The 23,755-nt window shown below is 34.6% G+C and overlaps 1 protein-coding gene across 4 annotated transcripts in view; it reads left to right on the top strand.

Annotated features, from left to right (window-relative positions):
- Positions 1 to 23,755, top strand: part of Epha6 (EPH receptor A6) — a 935,524-nt gene that overhangs the window by 62,993 nt on the left and 848,776 nt on the right. For all 4 annotated transcript variants that reach the window (XR_008218857.1, XM_052740946.1, XM_052740947.1 and 1 more), the window contains exon 2: positions 8,759 to 8,823. Coding sequence is in view for 2 of the 4 variants with exons in the window: in XM_052740946.1 (XP_052596906.1) it covers positions 8,759 to 8,823 (65 nt within the window). In the remaining 2 variants the exon portion in view is untranslated. The remainder of the gene's footprint in view (positions 1 to 8,758; positions 8,824 to 23,755) is intronic.

The raw sequence follows: 23,755 nt of genomic DNA, 5'->3' as shown, positions 1-23,755 counted from the left end.
CGTTTTATATAAAAATACAACAATTAGGAAAATCTTGTTTCTGAAAGCTAATATATGATCCCCCCTCAAATCCTCTGCACTAATAATCTACATTTATTTGTTCTGAATTGAAGTTTTTATTATGACTACTAAAATCTAGGCCACCAAAATGTCTAGGAAGGATTGTAATTATATCAATTAACCAATTAATTCACCAGCCATAAGACCATAACTTGAGGAAATTAAGTTAATATCTGCTGATAAATTTAGGTATTAGTGGGTTTTGATAGTTCTTCCTGTGTCATGTTTAGATATCTTTATTTATTGATGGTACCTGTGAACTTTCTGTATAAAACTGAAAAAAAAAAAAGTGTTATTTTTCTGATTGACCAAAGTAAACAAGAGAAAGTAGTAAGTGAAGTTTTCCATTTCTGTGGTATTTAGTAACAAAATTGAAATCAGATTGTTGGGAATCTGTACTTGGAAACTCATTGTGAAATTAATCAATATAGAGATATACAGAAAATTTGAATGTCTGTTAGAAAGAAAGAATGAATAAAGAAATCATATCTATATACCATGGACTGTTATTCTGCCTGAAGGAACAGTAAAATCTCCTTACTTGTCACAACATGGGTCAACTTCAGAAATCCCATACAGAATGCAATAAGCCAGTTATTAAAACAAATATTGAATTACTCAATTCAGGATGGTTGGGTGGTTCTGGAGAAAAATGGGAAATTACTGCTCAATGAATACAAAGTTTCAGATATACCAGACCAATAAGTTCCAAGGATCTACTACACAGCATAATGGATGTTCTAATAATGTATATGCAACTTAAAAGTATTATTAGGCAGTAGAAGGCCAACCAACAGAAGGAAGTAGAAAGCAGCAGAAGAGACTATTTGAAGGTGATGAATATGTTTATGATTTTCATTGAATTGATAGGTTTGTGGGTATATGTATATGTCCAAGCATATCAAATTATACATATTAAATATGCACAAATCTTTGTATATCATTATACCTCAAGAAAGAGATATAATTTAAAAGGATAAGATAATCATAGGTAAAAATACTGACCACACTGTATTAGTCACTTAAATAAGTTCATATATGAAGAAGAAAAATATTTTATTATGATGTTTTATTAATCACTTGAGAATTTCATACAATGTACACTAACCACATTTGCCCTAGATCATCTAAGATCCATCCTCCACCTCCCCACCATATTACAACTTCATATTTTCCTTTCTTTTATTAATAATTCATGAAATACATTTATAATTTTATATGTTATTTATAATTTATAATCTTAGGTTTGATGGTATCTATTGGAACATGGTGTACTTACTGAAGACCACCATTAAAAAAAAAGTCAAAAAAAGTAAAATAAAACCTATTTTCCTTTCCAGGAAGCCATCAACCTTCAAAAGCATCTCAATTATTGTGGGATTAATGAGCCCCTTCCATCTCCATATAAGAATATTGACGGGGTTGGGGATTTAGCTCAGTGGTAGAGCGCTTGCCTAGCAAGCACAAGGCCCTGAGATCGGTCCTCAGCTCTAGGAAAAAAAAAAAGAATATTGACTGGCTTAATCTTGTGCAGTTCTTGTGTAGGCATCCACAGTTGCTACAAATTTAAGAGTACAGCTATCATGTTATGCCCTGGAGACAGTGTTAAGCTTCTGACCTTCTGATGTCTGGCTCTTATAATGTTTCTGTCCCCTCTTGTATGATTGATCTCTGTGACCCTGGGGTGGAGAGATTTGATGACAGTGTCTCATTAGTGGCTGAGCACTCCACTGACACACACTCTGCAGTGTGATCAGTTATGAGTTTCTGTGTTAGCAACCATTCACTACACAGACTTCTCTGAAAAAATCTAAGAGTTGAACTAGTGTGTGGGTGCAGAGATATGAATATAGGGGGCAGACTGATATTGTACCCCTTACGTAGTACACTAGTACTAGATTCATTAATTGGGACTGTGAAATTTCCAGCCAAGAGTTCTTGGCAAAGTTAACAGTACCAGGCATGAATTCTTTCCTGTAGAGCAGACCGTAAGTCTATTCACAGAGTGGTTGGTTACTCCATAACAATTGTTCCACTATTGACCCAGGGGCATATCTTGTCACACAGATCATTACTGTTGTTAGTGCAGTTTTTTCCCTCACAGCAACCTGTCTAGCACCTTCCAGTTCTTTGAAAACTATTCAGCATAGAAGAAGGCTTCCTTGTCAGCATCAATCTGACTACTCCATATGCTCTGAATAAAATGTGAGGTGTCTTTGGCAATTGGTTGTTACTATCAAGTTCTGGTGTATATCCAAGAATAATAGAAATAGCCTTTATTATTTTGGTGGCCTCCTGAAAAGCTCTGAGAAACAATTCCAGGAGAGGCAGTCCACCCCTAACACAGGACTTTTATTTTCATTATATGGCTTCTTGAAGGAGCATTCTCACCTGTGTAGATTAACTCCAATTAAACCTCCTTTTATATGAAAAATTCTTTCATATAATAAAACAGTAGATTTCCAGATGACATTTCCACACATCCCTTCCCCTATACTTTCTCTATCCTACAATTCCATCTCTTACTCACTTTAACACACTCAGCATTATTCTTTTTTTTTTCCATTTCATATAATCTGTTTTTTGCTCTTTCTCCTCCCCTAAAATCTTTTCCCCCTTCCACACCTATGGATGGCCCCTTTCTAGTTTTCTTGATTCTATAGGTATTACACATTTAAACAAAATTTTAAAGATTTGACACAAAGATCCACTATGAGTGAGATCATGTGATACTTGTCTTTGTGAGACTAAGTTACCTTACTTGGAATGATTATTTCCAGCTCCATCCATTTACCTAAGAACTTCATTTTTCTTTACATATGAATAAAATTCCATTATACATAGATACCACGTGTTCAATATTCATTCATCAGCTGATTGACACCTAGGCTGTTCCCATGCCCTAGATATTATGAATAGAACAGTTATGAACATGGATGAGCATGTGTCTTGGTAGTAGAAAATAGAGTCTTTTGGGTAGATGCCTAGAAGTGGTATTGCTGGGTCACATGGTAGATCTATTTCTTTTTTGAGCAATTACATCACTGATTTCCATAGTAGCTGCACCAATTTGCACTCCCACCAAATATTCAAGATATTTTCTCATTCCCCACATCCTGTCAGTATTGTCTTTTGTTTTATTGATCTTAGTCATTGTTATTAGAGCAAGATGTAGTCTTAAAGTAGTTTTAATTTTTATTTCTGTGGTTGGGATGGAAACTCATTGTAAGATATTTCTTCTGAGAAATCGCTGTTCAGTTTAATAGGCCTCTGAAGAGGCAGTCTACGGAATAGGGAAAAGAAAATCTCCCCCAGCTACACATCTGACAGGAAAGCATTTGTCATTTCCTTATGATAAAAAAAAAATCTCCTGGTGCATTCTTGTAAACTTTTTAAATGAACACTACAATTGCCATCTGCAGTTGATCTGCTGCATGGCAGCACACAAAACCTTAGCTTGCATTCATTGATCAGACCTTTCTCATCTCTACCAGCCCCCATTTCCTCAGCCCCTCATCACCACTATTATACTCTCAAGTTCTAAGAGATCAATATTCTAGAGTCCACAGATGAAACATATCATCCTGTACATATATTTCATCATGCTTTATTTCAATCGTGATAATCTCCCATGTGATGTCAAGGAAAACTTCAATTCTTTTTATTCATATGTAGTATTTCAGTGTGGGTATATACTGTATTTTCTTTGTTTCTTCTTTCCATTTCTCAGCAACTATAAAGCTTGCTACAATAGACATGAGATGTCCTTTGAAGTACTAATTTCATAAAGATGCTTAAGATATTTTGGAGATTATTGGAAGAAGAGACCACCATGTCCTCGCTTCAACTGATGTGAATTAATTGCTAATCCTGCCACCTATTAGGGAAATAACAAAATATTTCCAAAGCATAAAAGTTCTAGATAAGTAACAGCATAATCTTCAGTGACCTAATGTCGACATGGGAATTACATATTTCTACATTCTACATTAATTTATTTCCCAAATAAAATAAATTTTATTTAATAGCAGGATTAAATTATAGTTTTAAGTGTCGTACTGCTATGTTGTGTTTTTTCTTTAAATTGTGAGATATCTTGCATTGAATAAAGCAAGCCATTTGTGTGTGTGTGTGCGCGTGTGTGTTTTACTGTACATACTAATTTTTGGTTGTCGTTGCTCCCAAGCTTGTTAGAACCGTATGGTGAGATAGAGTAAATTAAACTATAAAGAAAGTGTTTTAGAAGTTCCAGCCTTTTATGTCCCATTTTATTTCTTTTTCCGACATGAGCAGCCAGGGAAAACCATTAGCTAAATATATTAATTCATTAGCAATAGCAAATAGTGCATCCTAATCTGGTCATTTCTTCTGAATTTATTAACTAAAATATTTCAACAAGAGAAATGTCCTTTCAGAAGCTATTTTGTTTAGCAGAAGTAGTTCCTACAGAAAATGCAAAATTAACATTTTATTATATTCAATGTATGGAACAGTTTTAAACATAATGCTTTGCTACCGTTCTGCAAAAGTCCTCACAAGATATGTTACTATAAAGGCAGGAATTTAATTGTACCTGGAGTGTTTCAATTTACCCTTATGTATGGTAAGATTATTTATTTTGCCAATATGACCTATGCTAATTGATTTGTTATTCCTTTTGTTATTTCCCTAGTAGACTATGATATGTTTTCTGTGCTGTGACATTAGTACTATGATAAACTAGCAATAGGTCTGGCAGAAAAAAAATGAATGAATGAATGAACAATTGAGCAACAAACACATAAATGAAGCTAAGTCTTATTACTCAGACTGTTATGCCAGATGCTTGGGATGCTGAGGCAAAAGAGAGGCAAGTTTAACATCTTTCTGTCCTATACAGTGAACTCAAAGCCAGACTGGACAACTTACAGGAACCATGTATCAAAATTGAAACCAACACTAAGGGAAAAAAAAATACATGGAGTATACCAATCCATCGGTAGATAAATAAAAATCAGGAAAATTTAGCATATAGAAAACAGTATCTTTCATGCTAGATAAGCATTCTGAAGTAGTGAAAAAGATATTTTTTCATCATTATTGGGAATGCCCATGCAGACGACAAGAGTGGAAAGACACACAAGTCAGAATGACTTAGAGAAACAAGGCAATGCCAGGACCCGGCATGGGGAGCAGCTAGAAACCAGTTGAACTTGTCAATGGAGATGTACAACTTTACTTTTAACTAGAAATCCTACTTTTCCCCTGAGAAACTGAAATTACATGAAAATTAATCTGGCTTAATAATGTCCTCAACTGTAAAAAGTCAATATGTCCATTAGGTATGGATTCTGTAGAGTAGAAGAGTTAGTTATTAGCCATGAAAAGAAATAGAATATTGGCTTATGCAGTATCAAAGATGAGGGCCAACGCCATGATGCCAAGTAGGAAAAACAAGCTCAAATGTGTAGATACCATGTGATATCCACAGTTATACACTGGAAAGGTTAAAATTATAGAGACAGAAATCCGAGAGTAAATGCCAGAGGACAGAAGAGGAAAGAGATTCATTACACAGGGTCACAAGGAATATTGTGAGGACAATGAAAATACCCTCTATCTTGATTGTAGCCATCGTACATTGAATGGGAGGTGGGTAGTCACAATTCATATAAATGGGCATTATAGGAAGATGAATTTAATGACAAATAAAACACATTCAATTCATATAAATTAAGAAGAATAATGGGTGGTTTGCCCATGTTGCTGTATGTGCAATGAGAGAGTGAGTAAGCAAGTGCAGTTAAAACACAGTTAGCCTTAAATTAGCAATCAATAAATTTGGGGGGTGAGTATATGATGGTTTAATTTTCTCTTTAATTATCATTTGAAAAGCTGTCACAGGCACGAGGTGGTAATGCATGTTTTTAATATCAGTACTTAGGAAGCAAAAGCAGGTAGATCTCCATGAGTTTGAAACCAGTGGGGTCTACAAAGTGAGTTTCAGGACAGCCAGGACTACACAGAGAAATCCTGTCTCAAAAAACAAAAAGGAAAGAAAGAAAGAGATAGAGAGAAAGAAAGTATGAGAAAAAATAAAAGAAAAATTGTCACAATAAAAATAATGTTTTATTGTTGTTTTTATAAATATATGTTTAGTAAATAGATCATAAGAGTAATGAATTAATATTGTGCAGAAATAAAGTTTATTTAAAAAGTTGAAGATAGTTTCACTTTTTAAAATTATCAATACATTGTATATAAAAAAGAATGAGCTAAGTGGAGCCACAAAATACTTACAATAAATGGAAAAATAAGATGTCATATGAAATAATAATAACTGCAACATAATAATATTTTTCAGAGTGTAGCCTGTGGCCAGTTGATATCTGGGGTGAGAAATGTAATACTTGAATATGTACATGCATATAAGTATATATACATATGTGTATTTATATATGTGTCTTCAAACCTTCTCATGTACCCCTCTTCTCTCCATCAAATTCATGTCCTCTTTTTTTCCACTGACTTTATTCCATGCCTATATGTATACAATATATATATACATATATATATAGTATATATATGTGTGTGTGTATGCATACATATTCCTAAATATAACCTGCTGAATCTATATAATATTACTCATGTATGTTTTCATAGCTGACCATTTGATATTGGGGAACCCATTGGTGTGCTCTTCCCTGGGAAAGACTGTTTCTCTCACTCTCAGAATCCCTTAGATGCCTGTAGTACTTTGTGTAAGGTTGAGTTCTATCGGCTTTCTCGGGTCCAAATTGGCATGTTAATTGGTGTTAATATCAGTACTTAGGAAGCAAAAGCAGGTAGATCTCCTGCTCAGTGTATGTTCAGACAAACCTGTTGATGAACCTTTATAGGTGTAGCTTCTGACATTACTAGATAACACAATTTCACAGAATACTCCCTGATCCTCTGGATGTTATAATCTCCCTGTCCCCTTTTCTACAATATTCCCTGGGCCTTGGGTACAGGAGTTGTTTTGTAGATATATCCATTTTGCTCCACAGCTCTACATTTTGATTGTTTGTGGTTTTCTGTAATGGTCTGCAACTAGTGCAAATAGAAGTTTATTTGCTGAGTTGTGAAGGTATAAAGACACATATTTAGATTGTTGTTATGTATTATGCTGGTTTAGTAATGGCAGTTGTTGATTCTACGCCACCATCCATGATTTCAGTAGCACTGAGCAAATGGCTAGGTTTTCAGTGCCGGACACAATTTCAACCTTGTTGAGCAGGTCTTAACTCCAATTAGAGAGCAATTGGTTACTACCAAGCATGACGACTGTCCCCTTATGATCATTGTGTTATGGTGGTTGTGGTCTGTAGGTGTCATAGCTGGGTAAGGTTGTTGGTTGCCCCCAAAGCTTGGAAATTTGTATGGCATCTCTGGTACTATAAAAACTAGTCGTCAGGGAGGGGCATTTAGGTCAGTTACTGCTCAGGGTCCTCTGGGCTCTGTGTCTGAAATGCATGATGTCTTCAGTAATAGGGACTTGCCTTCAACCTGTGGAGGGGCAACCAAGGGCAATAGCAATAAGCTGTATGTTTGGGGAGTCCATTGGACAGTTTTGACCAACAATTTAAAAGAAGACTTTTTATGTCTGGTTGTGAGGTTTTTGTTAAATGGTCTTTGTCTTTTGGTGGTATCTAAGCCCAGATGGGGAAAGTTCATTCAAATAATATAGTTATATTTATACATAGAATTGTATGTATTATAGGTTCTATCAGATAGTTAGTAGTATAACTCCTGATGGTTTTGAAACATCCTTAGTATTATTTTTCCTCCTCTCCCCTGTCTTCAGTATTTACCTCATTCCCTTTGCTGAAAGAACCTCCTTTTCCCATTTCTATAACAGATCGCTTGTACTGTGCACACCAACAATGTATAGGACCTGAGCTTTACCACTTCCAACTAGTGTTTGTGGTCATCTGTGTGAATGATGATTAACTGCTGTGAGATGCAGATGTAAAGCAGTTTTCATCTCCATTTCCCTATTTGCTACATCTACTGAATGCTTCCTCTTTAGAGAACTCTCGGCTCAGTTCCTTACCTCGTCTTTCAACCAAGGTTTATTTTGGGAGGGATTGTTTTGGGGGCTTATTTTCGTTTTCCAGATTGTGAGTGACTTTTGGTTACAGGAAAAAATTCATAGTTTTAAATTTTGTTTTTTTTCTTCAATCAACAATTGGTATACTACCTAGTACTTAAGTATCTTATGCTTTGAAGGCTGTGGTTTATTAAAAAGATCATCTTCATTTTTTTGCTGATTTTTATGTAAGCATTTAATAGCAACAACAATGCACAGAGGCCTGTGTTAATACAGCTTTTCTCTAATATACTATGATTGAAAGCTAGTGAATAAACAATGTGGGCTATTTCATTAAATTGAAAAATCTGGTGTATTAAAAATGACCTTGTAATTGTTATTCAGTCATCAGTGTCATTTAGGATTATTAAGCCAAATACATGTTGCAATATTTTTGCATTAATTCATGCTTTTTTCTTATCATAAAGTATTATAAGAGGCCAATATAAGTAATTTCAAAGAAGCACTGCTCTTAAAGATACTGTGATGAGTAAACAGTAAGAACATTTGATATTCATGATGTAACTAATGTTGATATATTTTTATATTAGTTGAGAAACTCATTATATTTTTTCTGTTTAATTCTAGTTGTGTTGCTTGATACAACCACGGTGATGGGAGAGCTAGGATGGAAAACATATCCATTAAACGGGGTAAGTTTAAATATCATTAAAGTTTCAAGTTGCCATTTATCTTGTGTTTGTAGGATTTTCTATGAAAGTTAAAGGAACCACAGATTTGTGTGAATTTTTGCATATAACTTAACTCATACAGAAAAGATTAAAGTCTAATTCAATGGGTAATAAATGGGAACAGTACATAAATACTCTTGTTTTTATTTAAATTAATAATTGTTCTTTAATATTACATTTTAAGCATAGTACTTAGATATGTATGCACATAACCATTTTCCTTAAAATAAATTTATGTGTAATTGTTTAATTCCATGATGTATTTATTTGTTCCATATACAGGTTAAATATGGTAATTTAAAAGATATCATTGCATACATAAAATATATCATAATTACAGTGAACAAATACTAGCAATATACATTTGATAGAAAATACTAGCTTCTACAGAAGTGTTTTGGAACTTGGCAAGGTGATACGTCGTTATTACCTTACTGTAATCTTGAAAGTTACTTCTTAATGCTATTCACCTGTGTAATCAATAAAAGTATATCCTTTGTTAGGTTTGATATTTTAGCTGTGGCTATTATTGAGTTTTTTATGTTTGTTTGTTTTATTTAATATCTACATTCCAGTGTATTTCTGCTTCATATTTATATTTCGCTCAACTAAAAGGATTCTTTGTGAAGGTTTCTACTCTGATTCTTTAATTGTTCAAACATAAAATTAAGTAATAGATACAGCTAAATGTTTTCAACAGTTTAATTACTTTTCTTTTTCTCCTACAAATGTTCTTACTCAACAGTTCTTTACTGATAATGTTTTACATTTCTTCTATCATTATAACTTTAAATATGAATCTAATAGTAAAAATTTACCTTGGGATGTATTTTTGTGTCTAGCATATTTCACAGAAATAGATACATTATATCTAATGTTACTAAACTCTTGCTCTTAAAACTAAAAGAATTATGCAGAGTAAGTCTTTTTTCAATCGGCTCTTGTCATTTGTTTTATAATCAATTTGTAATTTCATAGTTAAAGTTTTCATTTTATTCTAATAGAATTGTCACCACAAGTTTCTGAAAAAAAAATTTAGATATTATGAGTTTATATTTATTATTTTATATCCATAAAATTCATTAATAAATGTGAGTTTATTGAGTTAGATTTCTTACTAATAATCTAAAATTCACTGTATAAACTGATAATTATATAACATATAATCTCATAACAATATTTCCATAAAATACTAATTTATGCTTGAAATTGCAAAATGCTATTGTGCTTAAGTTTTCAATCTGGATCAAGAACAGAGAGGGAGAACAAGGAATAAGAGACCATGATAAATGAAGACCTCATGAGAATAGGAAGAAGCAAAGTGCTAGAGAGGTCCACAGAAATCCACAAAGATACCTCCACAATAGACTACTGGCAATGGCTGAGAGAAAGCCCAAACTGACCTACTCTGGTGATAGGATAGCCTATCACCAGACCAACACCCTAATTATCATGCTAAAAACCTCATCCAATAACTGAGGGAACTGGATGCAGAGATCCCCGGCTAGGCCCCAGGTGGAGCTCCAGGAGTCAAAATTATATGAATGTAGTATAAGAAAGGCAGCAGTGGAATTCACTTCTAAAAGCCGGATAATCCAAGGAGACAATGTCTCACTCTCAAGTCAAACTTCTAAATACAATGCCTGAGAAAATATTCATCCATATAAGCTGTCAAGTCAAAAGGTTCCATGAGACACAGTGACTGAGGATGGAGGAAGAAATACAACCATCCAAGCTTATCCTAGCCCGTGAATTCATCCTTCTAGTTCTGTGCTTTGTGGGGCTCCCACTTTCAGAAAAGGGGGTCTTTTCACTCATTCAAATATTAACCTCTTCCAGAAAACATCCTCATATACACAGGAGAAAGTTTTCTCATTTTTTTTTAAATCCTGGTCAAACTGACTCCAAATTAACCAAGTTAGTTAGTAGATAGAAAAATAACAACTTGTGTTTTCATATCTAAATAACAGCTGCAAGTGAGCCTAGTAGTTAATGCCATTTATAAGACATTTGTAGTTATAAATTCTAATTAAACTGGGTATATGGGCCTATGGTTTATAAGTTAGATATCACAGTTTTCTAGTATTATTGTTTACCATGAAGAGTCAAAAACTGAATGTGTTAGAAGAGATAATGAAACATCTACCAATAGTTTTGTTAAGTTACTGTGACATCTGCATTTGTATAATAACATCAAAACCTAACACCTTACTACTGCATTTTGAATCATTTTATAATGCAGTGTTATCTTCTAAAACTATATATTTGTTGAACTCTGAAAATAAGAACTTTATTGATAATTTCTTTCTTTAAAAGTTAATGTGAAGTTTTACTATTTTCCAAGCTGCTATTTTAATGTTTTACTCCAAGAAACTCCACAACGTATGTGGTGGTGTTGTAAATGTCCAGCATGTTAATTTCAGTTATAGTATTTTACACTTCAAAAAGTTGCATTCAGTTTAGTGAATGAATAGATAAATTTTGCAAATATATATTTCACTAATTGTAGTGCTCCAGTGACATTTTATTGCATCTGTGTGTGTGTATGTGTGTGTGTGTGTGTGTGTGTGTGTGTGTGTGTGTGTGTGTTTCATGGCTGACTTATGGACAACAAAGAACAACATACGGTTATTGTTATCTCATTCCACTATGTAAATTCCAATGATCAAACTGAGTCCCTATGCTTGGCAACAAGCACCTTTGCTAGCTGAGGCATCTCATTATCCCATATATTATATTTTATAGCTATGAGAGGTTAATCTCCATACAAACAAAGAGTAGAAAGCATTAATAGTATACATTACCATAGATTATTGTGGGGATGGAATATTTAAGGAATGTAAGGACCTCAAAAATCATATTATTATGATTGATTGACATTGCAATAACTACATATTTTGAATAAGTAAAAACTGGAACACTTGGTATTATACAGGTTGCTTGTTTTTGTTTTAATCTAGAATTACCTTTGCATCATAAGCCAATTTTATTAGCACTAAAAATAATATGTAATCATTGCAGTGCTATATTAAACAAGTAAGCTGGAAGTAAGAGTGGATATTTTCTTAAATCTGAGTGAAATATAAAGTTATGGATGTATTTCTGCACTGCATATGAACTACTTGAAAAATAGCATGCTGATTATTAGATTTTCGAAGTGTGTTTGTCAAAAAGGTATGAGTACTCATTCTTGTTACCTCAAATCTCATAGTATCTATGGACTTTACATTTCAACTAGTTCATTCAGCACATCTGTATAACACATCATATATATGTATGTATATATATACATATATATGCCTTAAAACCAAAATAGATATGAGATATTGTTCTAATAACAGTTCCGTAAAAGTTCATGGATTGAAGTTACCAACAACATAAGTCTAGAGGACAGTTATTCAAATCATTGTATCTTGAAGCAATTTTTTTAGGAAGGAAAAAGGGAAAGTTGAGATATATGGAGAGAAAATATGATTGTGTTTGTTTTCCTCTTTGTTTTTTTGACTTTCAAATTTTTATATTATCTCTTGCATTGCTCCTTCTTTTATATGCTCCTCTTTCCTCTTTCTCTTTCCACATCCCTAGGCATTCTTTTTTTTAGTAACTTTTTTTCTTTGTGATTTCACATCATACATTCAGATCCGACTTATCTCGCTGTCCCCTCACACCCACCCTCTGCACTTGCAAATTCTCTCCCAAATCAAAAACAAATTTAAAAGAAAAACCAAAAACAAAACAACAACAAAAAAGTGCAAGAATCTTGTTTTAGAAGCTGTAATGTTAAGACCCAGAATTTACCCTCTAGTCTGTTCATCTTTTCTTGCAAGTGTTCATTACCAGGAGTCATTGGTCTGGCTCCAGACCTCTAGTTTCTACTACACCACCGATAATGGGCTCCCTGGGGCTCCTTTTGGATATCCTGCTGTTGCTTTGTGTCATAGAGGTCTTACAGCTTTGGATCTGTAGGTTCATCCCCTTCACATGCTCCAACAGTTCACAGATTCAGTGGATCTGTGGGATGTAGGGGTAGGCCAACTCATAGCCCTGGTTCTTGGCCTGGGTGGTAGTTGGGTTGGTCAGCCCACCAGTTTTTCTCCATTGTCACTACCCAGGCAAACTCTTCCTTATTTCCGTGAAAATGCATTCTACAAGGGAAAGGCCTCTTTATGTTACAATTGAGTGTTCTTTTTGAAAACCATGTTAAACATACAAGATTTTCGTGTAATTTATTTTTTTTTTTTTGAAAACTGGTAGAACACTATTTGAAGCGGATCTTTATTCCTTTGCCCACTGCTTTCAAGAGCTTGTTCCCTTAAAGTGCATGGCAGCTCCAACTGAGCCATTTATTGACTGGAAATCCCTCTGTGTGCCCTTTGGCCAGGAGAAAAGCAGGATAGTGATGCAAAGTAGATGATTTCTGACTAGGGTGGTGTCAAAGGTTGTAGTTTTCTAACCTTTCTCCCTCTATATATCTCAAAAGATTCTTACATATAAATTTTCTTCTTTCATGATGGGACACCTCACACAGCCTTGAGACAGGGGGAGGGACTTGGACTTGCCTCTACTAAATGTACCTCCCCATGGGAGTCCTTACCTTCTTGTAGAGGGAATTGGGGGTGGTTGGGAAGGGGAGGCTGGAAGGGCAGGAGGAGGGAAGAGGGGGATCTCTTGGTATGTAAAATGAATAAAAAAATGTTCATTAAAAAAAGAATTTTAATCTTTTTTATAAGGTAAGTGATCACTAATTACCTTGATTTTTAACTGAAAATACCTTTATTGTTTTTTTTTTACATTAATCTACTTGTGTATATGTGTAAAGTGTGAACATGTGTGTGCAAGCTAGTGCATGTGCAAGTATGTGTGTATTAGTGTGCACATACCCAAATGTATCACAGTGCTTGTGTGGAGGTCCAAGATTACTTTGCAGGATAAGAGAAAGATAAAACCTAGTGTCCATGCTCCCTTTCTCCACTTCATTTAATCCAGAACCCTACCCACATTTGAGTGGTGCTTTTCATATCAATTAAACCAATCTAATAGGTCACTCATTGCCAAGCCCAGATGCTTATCTTCTTAAGTGATTCTATATCAATTCACTTTGACAGTCATTATTATCAATAACAACTTCACCTCCTCTCAACTGAACATTCAACCATATAACTAGTAAGCCCTAAGTTTCCAATCATTGTCCCAGAGTCTCATGTTAATCTCATATTGCAAAATTCATTCAGTCCAGTTTATTTTTTTAAAGAAAAACCAAAGGTTTTTGTTTGTTGGTTTTAACATTTCCTACAATGTTTAAAAGTCTAAGTCTTCTGAGACTCAAGACAGCCTCTTTACAGGGAACTCTTTCAAATAAATTAAATAGTTCTAGTATAAAATGGCACCAAGTAAAAATTCCTATTCTATAAAGAGGGAATGCAACATAGCATGTTAATAGCTAACCAAATCAATAATGAAACCCAGCAGCAGAAATATCAAAGGTACAGGTAAATTTCCAGTATCTAGGGCTTGTAATGAAATTATGTGGGCTCCAGTAGTGCTGCTTTCCTATCATTTCTGCTTGAAGCATACATAGCCTCTGTCTTAAGCCAGATCCACTCAGTGCCTTCAGCTTTCCTCAGTGACCATCTCTTGGATCTGGTATATCCCACCTGTTGGCATCTCTTGTAGCTGGAAGTTTTTCTTGTCCCAGCCGCCCTGCAGCCACTCAGACAAGTAAACACACAGAGGTTTATATTACTTATAAACTCCATGGCCTAATGACTCAGGATCCTTGCTAGCTAGTTCCTATAACTTAACCATTTCTATTAATCTATAAGTTGCCATGTGGACGTGGCTTACCAGTACTTTCACGTCTTGCTTCTCCTAGCAGTGGCTGGCGGTGCTTCTCTATCTCTTTTCTCCTTCCTCTCTATCTGCTTCAATTTTCTGCCTGCCTCTAATCTGCCTTGCCATAGGCCAATGCAGCTTTATTTATCAACCAATCAGAGCAACACATATTCATAGCATACAGAAAGGCATCCTGCAGCAATTTCTGCTTCATCTTAGGATTCATCATCATAGCTTCATACCACAGCCTTCCAAAGCCTTCTTGTAGAACCTTTGACTCTTCCATGACAAACATAGTCTTGCATCTCACAAGCTTGCAAAACTAGTATATTGTCAGTTATGCTACCAAGTCCTGCTGTCAGATCAAGATGTAGCCTGGCACCCACTGAATACAGTTGTATCAATCTCTGCCTGCCTTTCAGACTGATCCTAGGGAAATAAATTTTTAGGCACTTATTTTCAAGCAAGAAATCCCTTTATTTTAGTTATGTTTTCCACTATATTGGTAAACACTATGACTAAATGCAACTTGAGAAAGAAAGGCTTATTTCATTTATAAGTCTCAGGTCGCACTCCGTCACTGATGGAATTCAGGGCAAGAACTCAAGGCAGAAACTGAAACAGAGGCCATGGATGAACTCTGCTTACTGACTTGTTCTCCATAACTTGCTCAACCAGATTTTTTATACAATTTAGGATTAATTATCTATCCAGGGGTGGCACTACTCACAGTAGACTGGGAACTCCCATATCAACCAATAATCTAAGAAAACGTCTTACAGACATGCCAACATATCCATCTGTTAGAGTCACTGGCATTTTCCCAAGTGAACTACCCTCTTCCCAAGTGACTCAAGTTGGCAACAACAGAAAAAAAAAAAAAAGAATAAAAGCAGCCAGGACATTCTCTAAAGATATTTTCTATTGAAAAATATCTCCTTTGAGTGAAATTGTATTTTCAAAAGATTGGGCCACCCATGGATGGATCTCTCAACTCTCCTGGATCTTTTCCTGTGTTCCCATTACAGAGCACCATCTTCCATGTTAACAATTCTTTTTAACAACCACAGCTACTTTTAATCTTGCCTTTCTGTAACTTTATATCTAGGCTGTAAAGTTTTTCTTTACAAACTGAACATTTCTCACAACTTTCTGCTTCACTGTTTAATCTCTATCACTGCAGACCTGAATAGGAGATATTCATAGAAACTATTACACTGCTTGAATGTTCTGCTGCTTGAAATTTCCTCCAGCGAACATGTTTGTCCATTACTTTCAACCTCAACTTCTCTCCAATCTTCAGAACTTAGGCAGCGTGAAGTCAGATTCTTCACCATAGCTCATGTTCTGCTGACCCAATAGGCAGGTTTAATCATAGTAAGAGCATCTGTATAGGGGAGCAGTCTTCAGGATATAATGATCTGGGGGAAGGAACCTATAGTGGACATTTTTTAACACAATATAGACATTGCAGACGTTTACTCAGACTAGAGAAAGTCTTTGTCATTCCTCTGTGCCTCACTGAAGGAAGGCTTTGTCACTTCTATGCATGAGGTGCTGGTCCTCGACATGGCCATGCCCATGTCCACAGCACATTCACTCTGGACTTCACTCACCACACTAAACCTCTTGATCAAATATTATGTATTCTTGAATAAATTCCATAATTTTATTGTTAAACAATATGCATGTACACTGAATAATAACTGCAATTTGTAAATGTATACATGTATGTCAATTTTAAGAAGCTGATTTCCCTTACCTCAGATGGCTAGATTGTAAATGCATGTTATAAGGCTAACAGTGGTTTGTAATCATAGAGCTCATGATAATAATGACAAATGGAGCACTGGAGCTATTTTTGAAGCAGACCAGGACAGGGAGAAAAAGCTCAACCCCTACAATCTTCTTTAACAGTCCACAGGACCATGAATTAAGGCAAGCTGCTGGCTTCCTGTCATCTGTTCATGCAGTGAGTTAGAGAAATGACCTCCCTGTATGCAGAAAGTATGGGAAAACAGATTAATGAATTTATATAGTTTATTACGGGCCATTAAAATTTAAATAGTTAATAGATATACAACTATGATTCCTGTCACTTCTCTACCCACTATCTCATAACACCTATTCCAAATAGCATCTGGACAAAGGAAATTGATTGCTGTCTAATTTTTTCATTAACTCAAAGAGCATATGTATGACTAGGTGAAATTAATTTTGCGCTAAGGATGGGAAATAATGCAAAAGCAGGTTATAGTGCTTTTTAAAATAAAAAGTGAAATGTTTATTATCTGTGAGTAAGTGATTGCTTTCATATTCTTTGAGCACCTAAAAGGAAGTATGTATGGAATATTCTTTTTAGTGGATCTGCTTTTTTTAACATACAGAATTAATAATGTCTTCTCATACATATTTATTTTTTAAAAGGTATTAACATCTTTAAAGTAAGTCCTTGATTACATAATATATTATTTTTTTCATTATTACTTCTAAGTTTGGTTTATGGACTCCTGGTTTTATTTTAGAAATTATTTTAATTCTTGTGTTGTGAAGGCTCTGCTAAGAGGCTGGGGTGTTTAATTTTTGTCATTGTTGCTGTTTCTTTGTTTCAGTAGGTTAAAAGCAATTTTAACCAGAATCATTTAAACACATATGTTTTCATTTATAAAGATGTCTATGTCTAAATCCCAGTGAGGCCACATGAATACTTTAGGAAATTAATAGTAAAGATTTAAGATCAGTTAACATATATAGGGGGATGTTTAAATGCAATTAATTGGTTACTGTCTGGTAATCAACTCATTCTTCTACTCTACAGGCAGGTAGTATACCCTGAAGATTGTACTTCCCAGAGGTTTTTCAGCCAGGATCTGTCAGCAGTTTCATCTGTCACTCCATCATTGGTTTAACTCCTTGTTATTTATCTTGTGATTCTCCATAATGTATTCAACAACATTGAGTCTCTCTCTCCAGCTTCTCCCCTCAGTCATTCAAGCACGGCTTCAGTGTGTGTCTTATCACATCCATGTCTCTACCCTGTGAAGGTTTTCTCCTCTTATTAACCTGTAGCCATTATCTGCCACTCTCCATTCATCATCTGACACACCTTGAGCTTTAGTCAGCTGTACTTTCCAGCTTTTCCAGAAACGTGTGCCTTGTTTCTTGTGCCTACTGTTGTCTCTGGTTATCAGATTGCTCTTCTTCTGGTCTGGAATTAAATACTGTAAAGAATCTTACCCTTTTCTGGAAAACTGGTACTACTAAAAATTAAATTAGGAAATACTATTTCAGAAATGTACAAAACTGAATGCCTATCATAGGGTTTGACTCACTCTGTTGAAGTGTATAGTGAATTTTTAGTGTAAAGAACTGATTGTTTTGAAAGTATGGAGAGTTAAGTAAGACAGTGAGCATAGTACAGCAGAAGTGCAATAAAAGTTGCTTGAATAGATAAATAGGTGCACATCTGGCAATATTTTAGATAATATACTGGTTGGAGATTATATTTGGCAAATATAATTAAAATTGAAAGAGTCCAGAACTTACTGTACAGAAGTCATCTATGGGGAGAAAGACAGACTTTTAATAAACATTTAAGTGTGTTCTTTTTCAAAAATTTTTCATATAGGTAGAAAGGTTTGAAAATTGGCTTCCAATTCTGCATTTTATCTAATCTGATTCATTTTCCTATTACCAATTTTCTCATTAAATTCATGTTCAAAGACAGAAAGAAAGTTATTTACTTATGAAATAAAAGGACTATTTAAAAAAAGCTTGAAAGGTTTTTAAGCAACAGCAATCAAGACATAATACAGTTTGGAGAATTAATGACCAGTTTAGAGTGGTTGATGAGCTGAATCCCATCTGGGAAATATTAATCCCAGTTGGTTATTAATCCTGCACCATGTTATTGAGATGATAATAAAAGGTAGAACATATGGATCTTAAATGGTTTATGGATGAACTGTATTTTGTAGAGAATTTAGATTAAAGGACAAAGTTTTTAAAAGCATAGGTCAGCATTAAATGTTGAATAGGGTTTTTTATAATATGCACCCCATGTAATTAATGTTTTGAGATAATATACCATAGTAAGCAATGTAGGTTCCTAAAATGATTTATTTTCTTTTCATTCAGTAAAGCAAAACCTGTTGGCTAATATATACAATGCTTCATCACTCCTATAATTAAGACGCATATATACAAAAATAAAATTAAAGAAGCTTTTCTAGTAGATAAATAAACAAGGTCAGCATGTTTGCATACATGTACACATACACATGCATTTCCTTTGAAGGTTTTTATAAACTGAGCACAATGTTTTGGAAAAGTAATATTAATTTTTATTTTGGGAATCAAATTTAAGTTATGAATTTAATTAAATTGTGTGCTTGCCTTAATTGTAATGCTTTGAAACACACACTAGAAAGGATTTCTACTAAATAAAACTCTAAGCTTTTTCCATATATATGGGAAGAGACACATATAACCATCAAACTACAGTTATTTTTATTTCTTGTATTGATACATTATACTAATTGAGTGATTATCAATAATAATTTGCTTAGAGCAGCACTAGATTATTTCTATTGTCCCAGAATAATTGTTAATTATACTAGCAATCCTGCCTTTAGTTATTAAATAATTACTAGAATAGAATGTCTATTTCCCCCAAATCATTACAGCTTTTTATAAAAAATACCATTATGAAAATATGTTTCAGTTGTATTATAATCAACATCTATTATACTTTTAGAAATATATTTAATTATAATTCTCTGATATGATCTCTTCAAATGCCCTCATATTGATAGTATTTTTTTTTTTTGAGACAGGGTTTCTCTGTAGTTTTGGAGCCTGTCCTGGAACTTGCTCTATAGACAGGCTGGCCTTGAACTCACAGAGATCCGCCTACCTCTACCTCCTGTGTGCTGGGATTAAAAGTGTATGCCACCACCACCAGGCTAGCAAAATTTTTTTTAAGTATAAGTATTGATTTTTTTCAGATACCAGTTACCTATTTTTGGTGAACCTTAAACACACATATGTGCTGGACTCTGCTGACTCCCCTTGGGGGACTTCAATTTAGGGGATGTGGGGATGCGGGGTGACTTGGGAAAGAGGGCTGGGGGTGGGAGGAGGGAGGAGGGGGATCTGTGGATAGTATGTGGAGTGAGTAAAAAATTTCTTAATAAAGAAAAATGAAAGAAAAAAAAGACACATATAACATTTGTCAATAAATTTGAAGCCGTACAGTGATCTTGGTGTTTGTGTTCTAGAAGGACAAAATTCTGGTTAAATTTCTTGGCCAGATTGCTCTAATATTCAAAAGTGCCAGAGGGAAAAGCCATCAAATGATTTATTTTGGTCTAATATCAGATTCTGTTCATGGTCAACCTACTCATTGTTTCTGAGTCAATGGGAAGACAGAAACTTCATGGCAGAAGGCCATGGGAAAGGACAGTTGCTCATCTGTGACAGTGAGGAATAGGAAGGAGACAGAGGAGAAGACAGGAGGGGTCCAGGTTAAAGATGAACTCTTTAAAGACATGCTCCATTAAGTCACTTCCTCGAATGAGCCTCAACTCCTAATAACCCATTCATGTGCAAATTTATAAATGGATTCACCCCTTGATGAAGTTAGTGTGCAATTGCATCTTAACTTCTTCAGCTCATGAGCCCTTGGGACATTTTATATTCAACCCACAAGATTTTCTACCCAGTGGCTTAGCTTTTCAAGAGACCTGGTAGATTTTGGAATCTTATTATACTTTATAAAACCAACAGATATAATCTCCCCCCCTTTGCTTCTGAATAAAGACTTTCACTTCAGAAGCAGAGAGGATGCTAACTATAAATGTATCTTTACACATCTTCCTCTTGGTTTTCCCCTTCTGATCAGGCACTTACTCTCTGTTGAGAAATGCATAAACTTGAACTCAATGTCCTCACAAAACATTTGTCCGCAGTTTGGTCTTTCTGTGTCAAGCTAAAGTTATCCCACAATGTTCTGACATTAACAGATATCAACTGGAACGCCAATGAAGCTACAAGTAGAGACAGAACAAAATGTAGGGGCGGGGGAGATAACTGAAGTTAAAATGTAATTCACTGAGCTGTTCTTTCAGATAGTAAGATACCTACCCTTACTTGTTTCTTAGTTCCGTTTGCACGGAATACATCTGGGAAAGCTCAGTCTACCTGGTATCATTGCATGAATAAGGAGCATGTACATGAAGTCCCACACCTAACCTAGGAGCTATAGGCCATTTATAGCCACCGGGAAAGGGAAAGTCAGTTTTCTCTTAGAGTGTAGCCCCAGGTAAGTTGGCCATATTCCAGTGGACGGTTGCATATCTAAGAAGACTTTATGGGCTCACAAATTGGGCTGAATGGGTAGAATAAAAGAGGATACAGAGTTTATGGGTAAGGAAGAGGGTATATAAGAGAGGAATAGGGGGCAGATATGATAAAAACATGCTATGTGAAAATGTAAGACCTAATATGTCTATATCAGTAACCTCCTTTATACTCACTTATTTGGCAACTGGCACTCTGTACAATTCTGCTGAAGACTAGTGACTTCTTTCTTAAATAATTCTTCTCAAGTGGATTTCGGAGTTTATACTTATCTCTGAGTGTGCTGATATATTATGGATTATTTCATAGACATGTTCACAATAAATCTTGATTGATCACTTTTTCCTTTGTCCACAAATAGCTGAACATGAGGGATGCACTGTATCTCAAACTTTAAAGTGAAAATTTTGATTTTGTTTTACTTGGATTTTAATATATCAATATTGCTAAAGTTAATTTACTTTGTGGTAAATATTGCTAAAGATGGAAAATGTCTATTGAAAGTAATAATGTACATTTGAAATTGAACCATTAAATGGAACAATGCCTGGAAATAAAATGCCCTTTTTACAAATTGTATTACTTAGCTTTATATTACTATATTAAAATGCCTAAGGCAATTCACTTAAAAAGAGAAAAGATTGATTAGTTCACAGTTCTGGACGTTTTAGTTTATGATTTTACAGCTCCTTTCTTTGTTTCCTTTTTTTCTTTCTTTCCATCTTTCTTTCTTTCTTTCTTCTTCCTTTATTTTATTTCTTCTTGTGTGCTACTATAGGAGCATCAGAGGTCAATATTAGAGAGAAAATCATGGAGCAAGTAATTTATGTCATGTACTAAGACTTAAGAAAAGAATAGTACCAAGCCTCCACCACAATCTTCTCTGAGTATGTGCTCCCAGAGAATTAAGAATCCCACCCATGAGGTCTTGATTATAAAATTCATAAACATTTTCCAGTGGGACCTCCATAGGTACCAAGCTCTTAGCAAATATAACTATGGGAGGTACCAATCCAAGTCATGGGACAAATATGAAGTTTATTTTCAAATGTTTATTATTTAAACTTAAAAAATAACAATTCTATAGAAATAATTATTTTATGTTTTCAAATTGTGATTAAGCACTGGACGATATGCTAAAGATAAAAGGCAAATTTCTATGGAGAAATTTGGAGAAAGTAGGAGAATTACAGCTGAGATTAGCAAAACCTATTTTAGCATACAGAACAGTGAAGGATTGCTTCACAGTTCATCACTCCTTTCCTTATGTTGTTCCTGTAAAAAAAAAAATCCTTCAAAATCAATCAAGAAAGAATCAAAATTAAGTTTGGGCCATGGTTTTAGATCTTGCAGTCCCTAATTTGCTGATCTGTTATTGCTTTTGGTCTTGGAATGAAGCACTGAATCATGGTGGGTTGCATGATATAGTGATATCTCACTTCAGGACCTCTAGGAAGCAAGGAAATATGATGAGATAGCATCCCAGTATCCCCTTCAAGAGTGTATCCCTGGGGATCGAACTATTTTATATTCACTTCCTAAAAGTTTCTTATCTTCTTTCAGTGTTACAGGATAAACACTAAGTTTTCAACATATAGAGGTCTTTGAGAGGGATTCTTAAAATTACACTCTTGTACCTTCCTTTGTGCTTCAACCTAACCACCTTTGTTCCCAATTGCAGGGTTACTATTGCCACATAAAATTTTAAATGACTCCTTTATTGCCCTTGTCATCTATTTGTGAATTCCATAAGTAATAGGACTGATCAATAAATATTTGTATATAAGCATAAAAAATATAATTTATATGTATTTTTAATTATTTGTGATGAATGAAGTAAAAACCTAGTCAGGAACTACCATAATCCACATTATGAAATATGTTAGATTCCAAGGGTTAATATGACAAATTACAGATACTTGTTGAGTAGTTGTCTTACAACAACAGGAATTAATTGTCTCAGGGTTCTAGAGGCAGAATCTCTGAAACTACAGTATGACCAAGGCCAAGCTTCTACTCAAGACTCAGAAAAAAAATTGGTGCTCTGAGTAATTCTCCTCCCACTTCTCCATTTTTTCCCCTGTATCTTTCCATGGCCTTCTTCCCTCTGACTGTATCTCTGTCATCACAAGGCAATGGTATGACTTAGTGATAGGACTCAGCTCATACTTTAACTCAGTAGGACCTTAATTCAGCCACACTTATACGGTCTGTGTTTCAAAATAAGGTCTCACTTTCAGATATTAAGTGGAAATGAAGATTTCTGGGACATAGATCCTTTCACATGTCAACATATCCATCTTCCCAGCAACATCTGTTTATAGTTTACATTCATATTTTAAGATAGCAATGTAGTAAGGAGAGATATAAGCTGTTCAATATGGGGTTGATGATTTTTATTCAGTGTCTGTTTCTTCAAGGTTAATGTCTGATATGATAAGTAAACCTTCACAAAGGAGTATTTGGAAACAGGTGGAGAGTTAAGCATAGAAACATTATATGAAAATATGACATAGTTATGTGCTTATGAATTTGTAAGATAGTATTTCCCTGTCTTCAGTCATTCAGTTTTTCATCATAAGCAGTGGACCTGCTGTCATGAATGATTCTGCCTTCATGAAATCTGGAGTAACACGATGAAATAAAACACAAAGAAGAATAAAGAAATGAGGGATTTTGGATATTTGTGCATTCATTTCTA

This window comes from Peromyscus californicus, unplaced genomic scaffold, assembly GCF_007827085.1.
Source record: "Peromyscus californicus insignis strain IS unplaced genomic scaffold, ASM782708v3 Scaffold_16__1_contigs__length_79575227, whole genome shotgun sequence".
NCBI lineage: Eukaryota > Metazoa > Chordata > Mammalia > Rodentia > Cricetidae > Peromyscus > Peromyscus californicus.
This window is presented reverse-complemented; position numbering and strand designations above follow the sequence as displayed.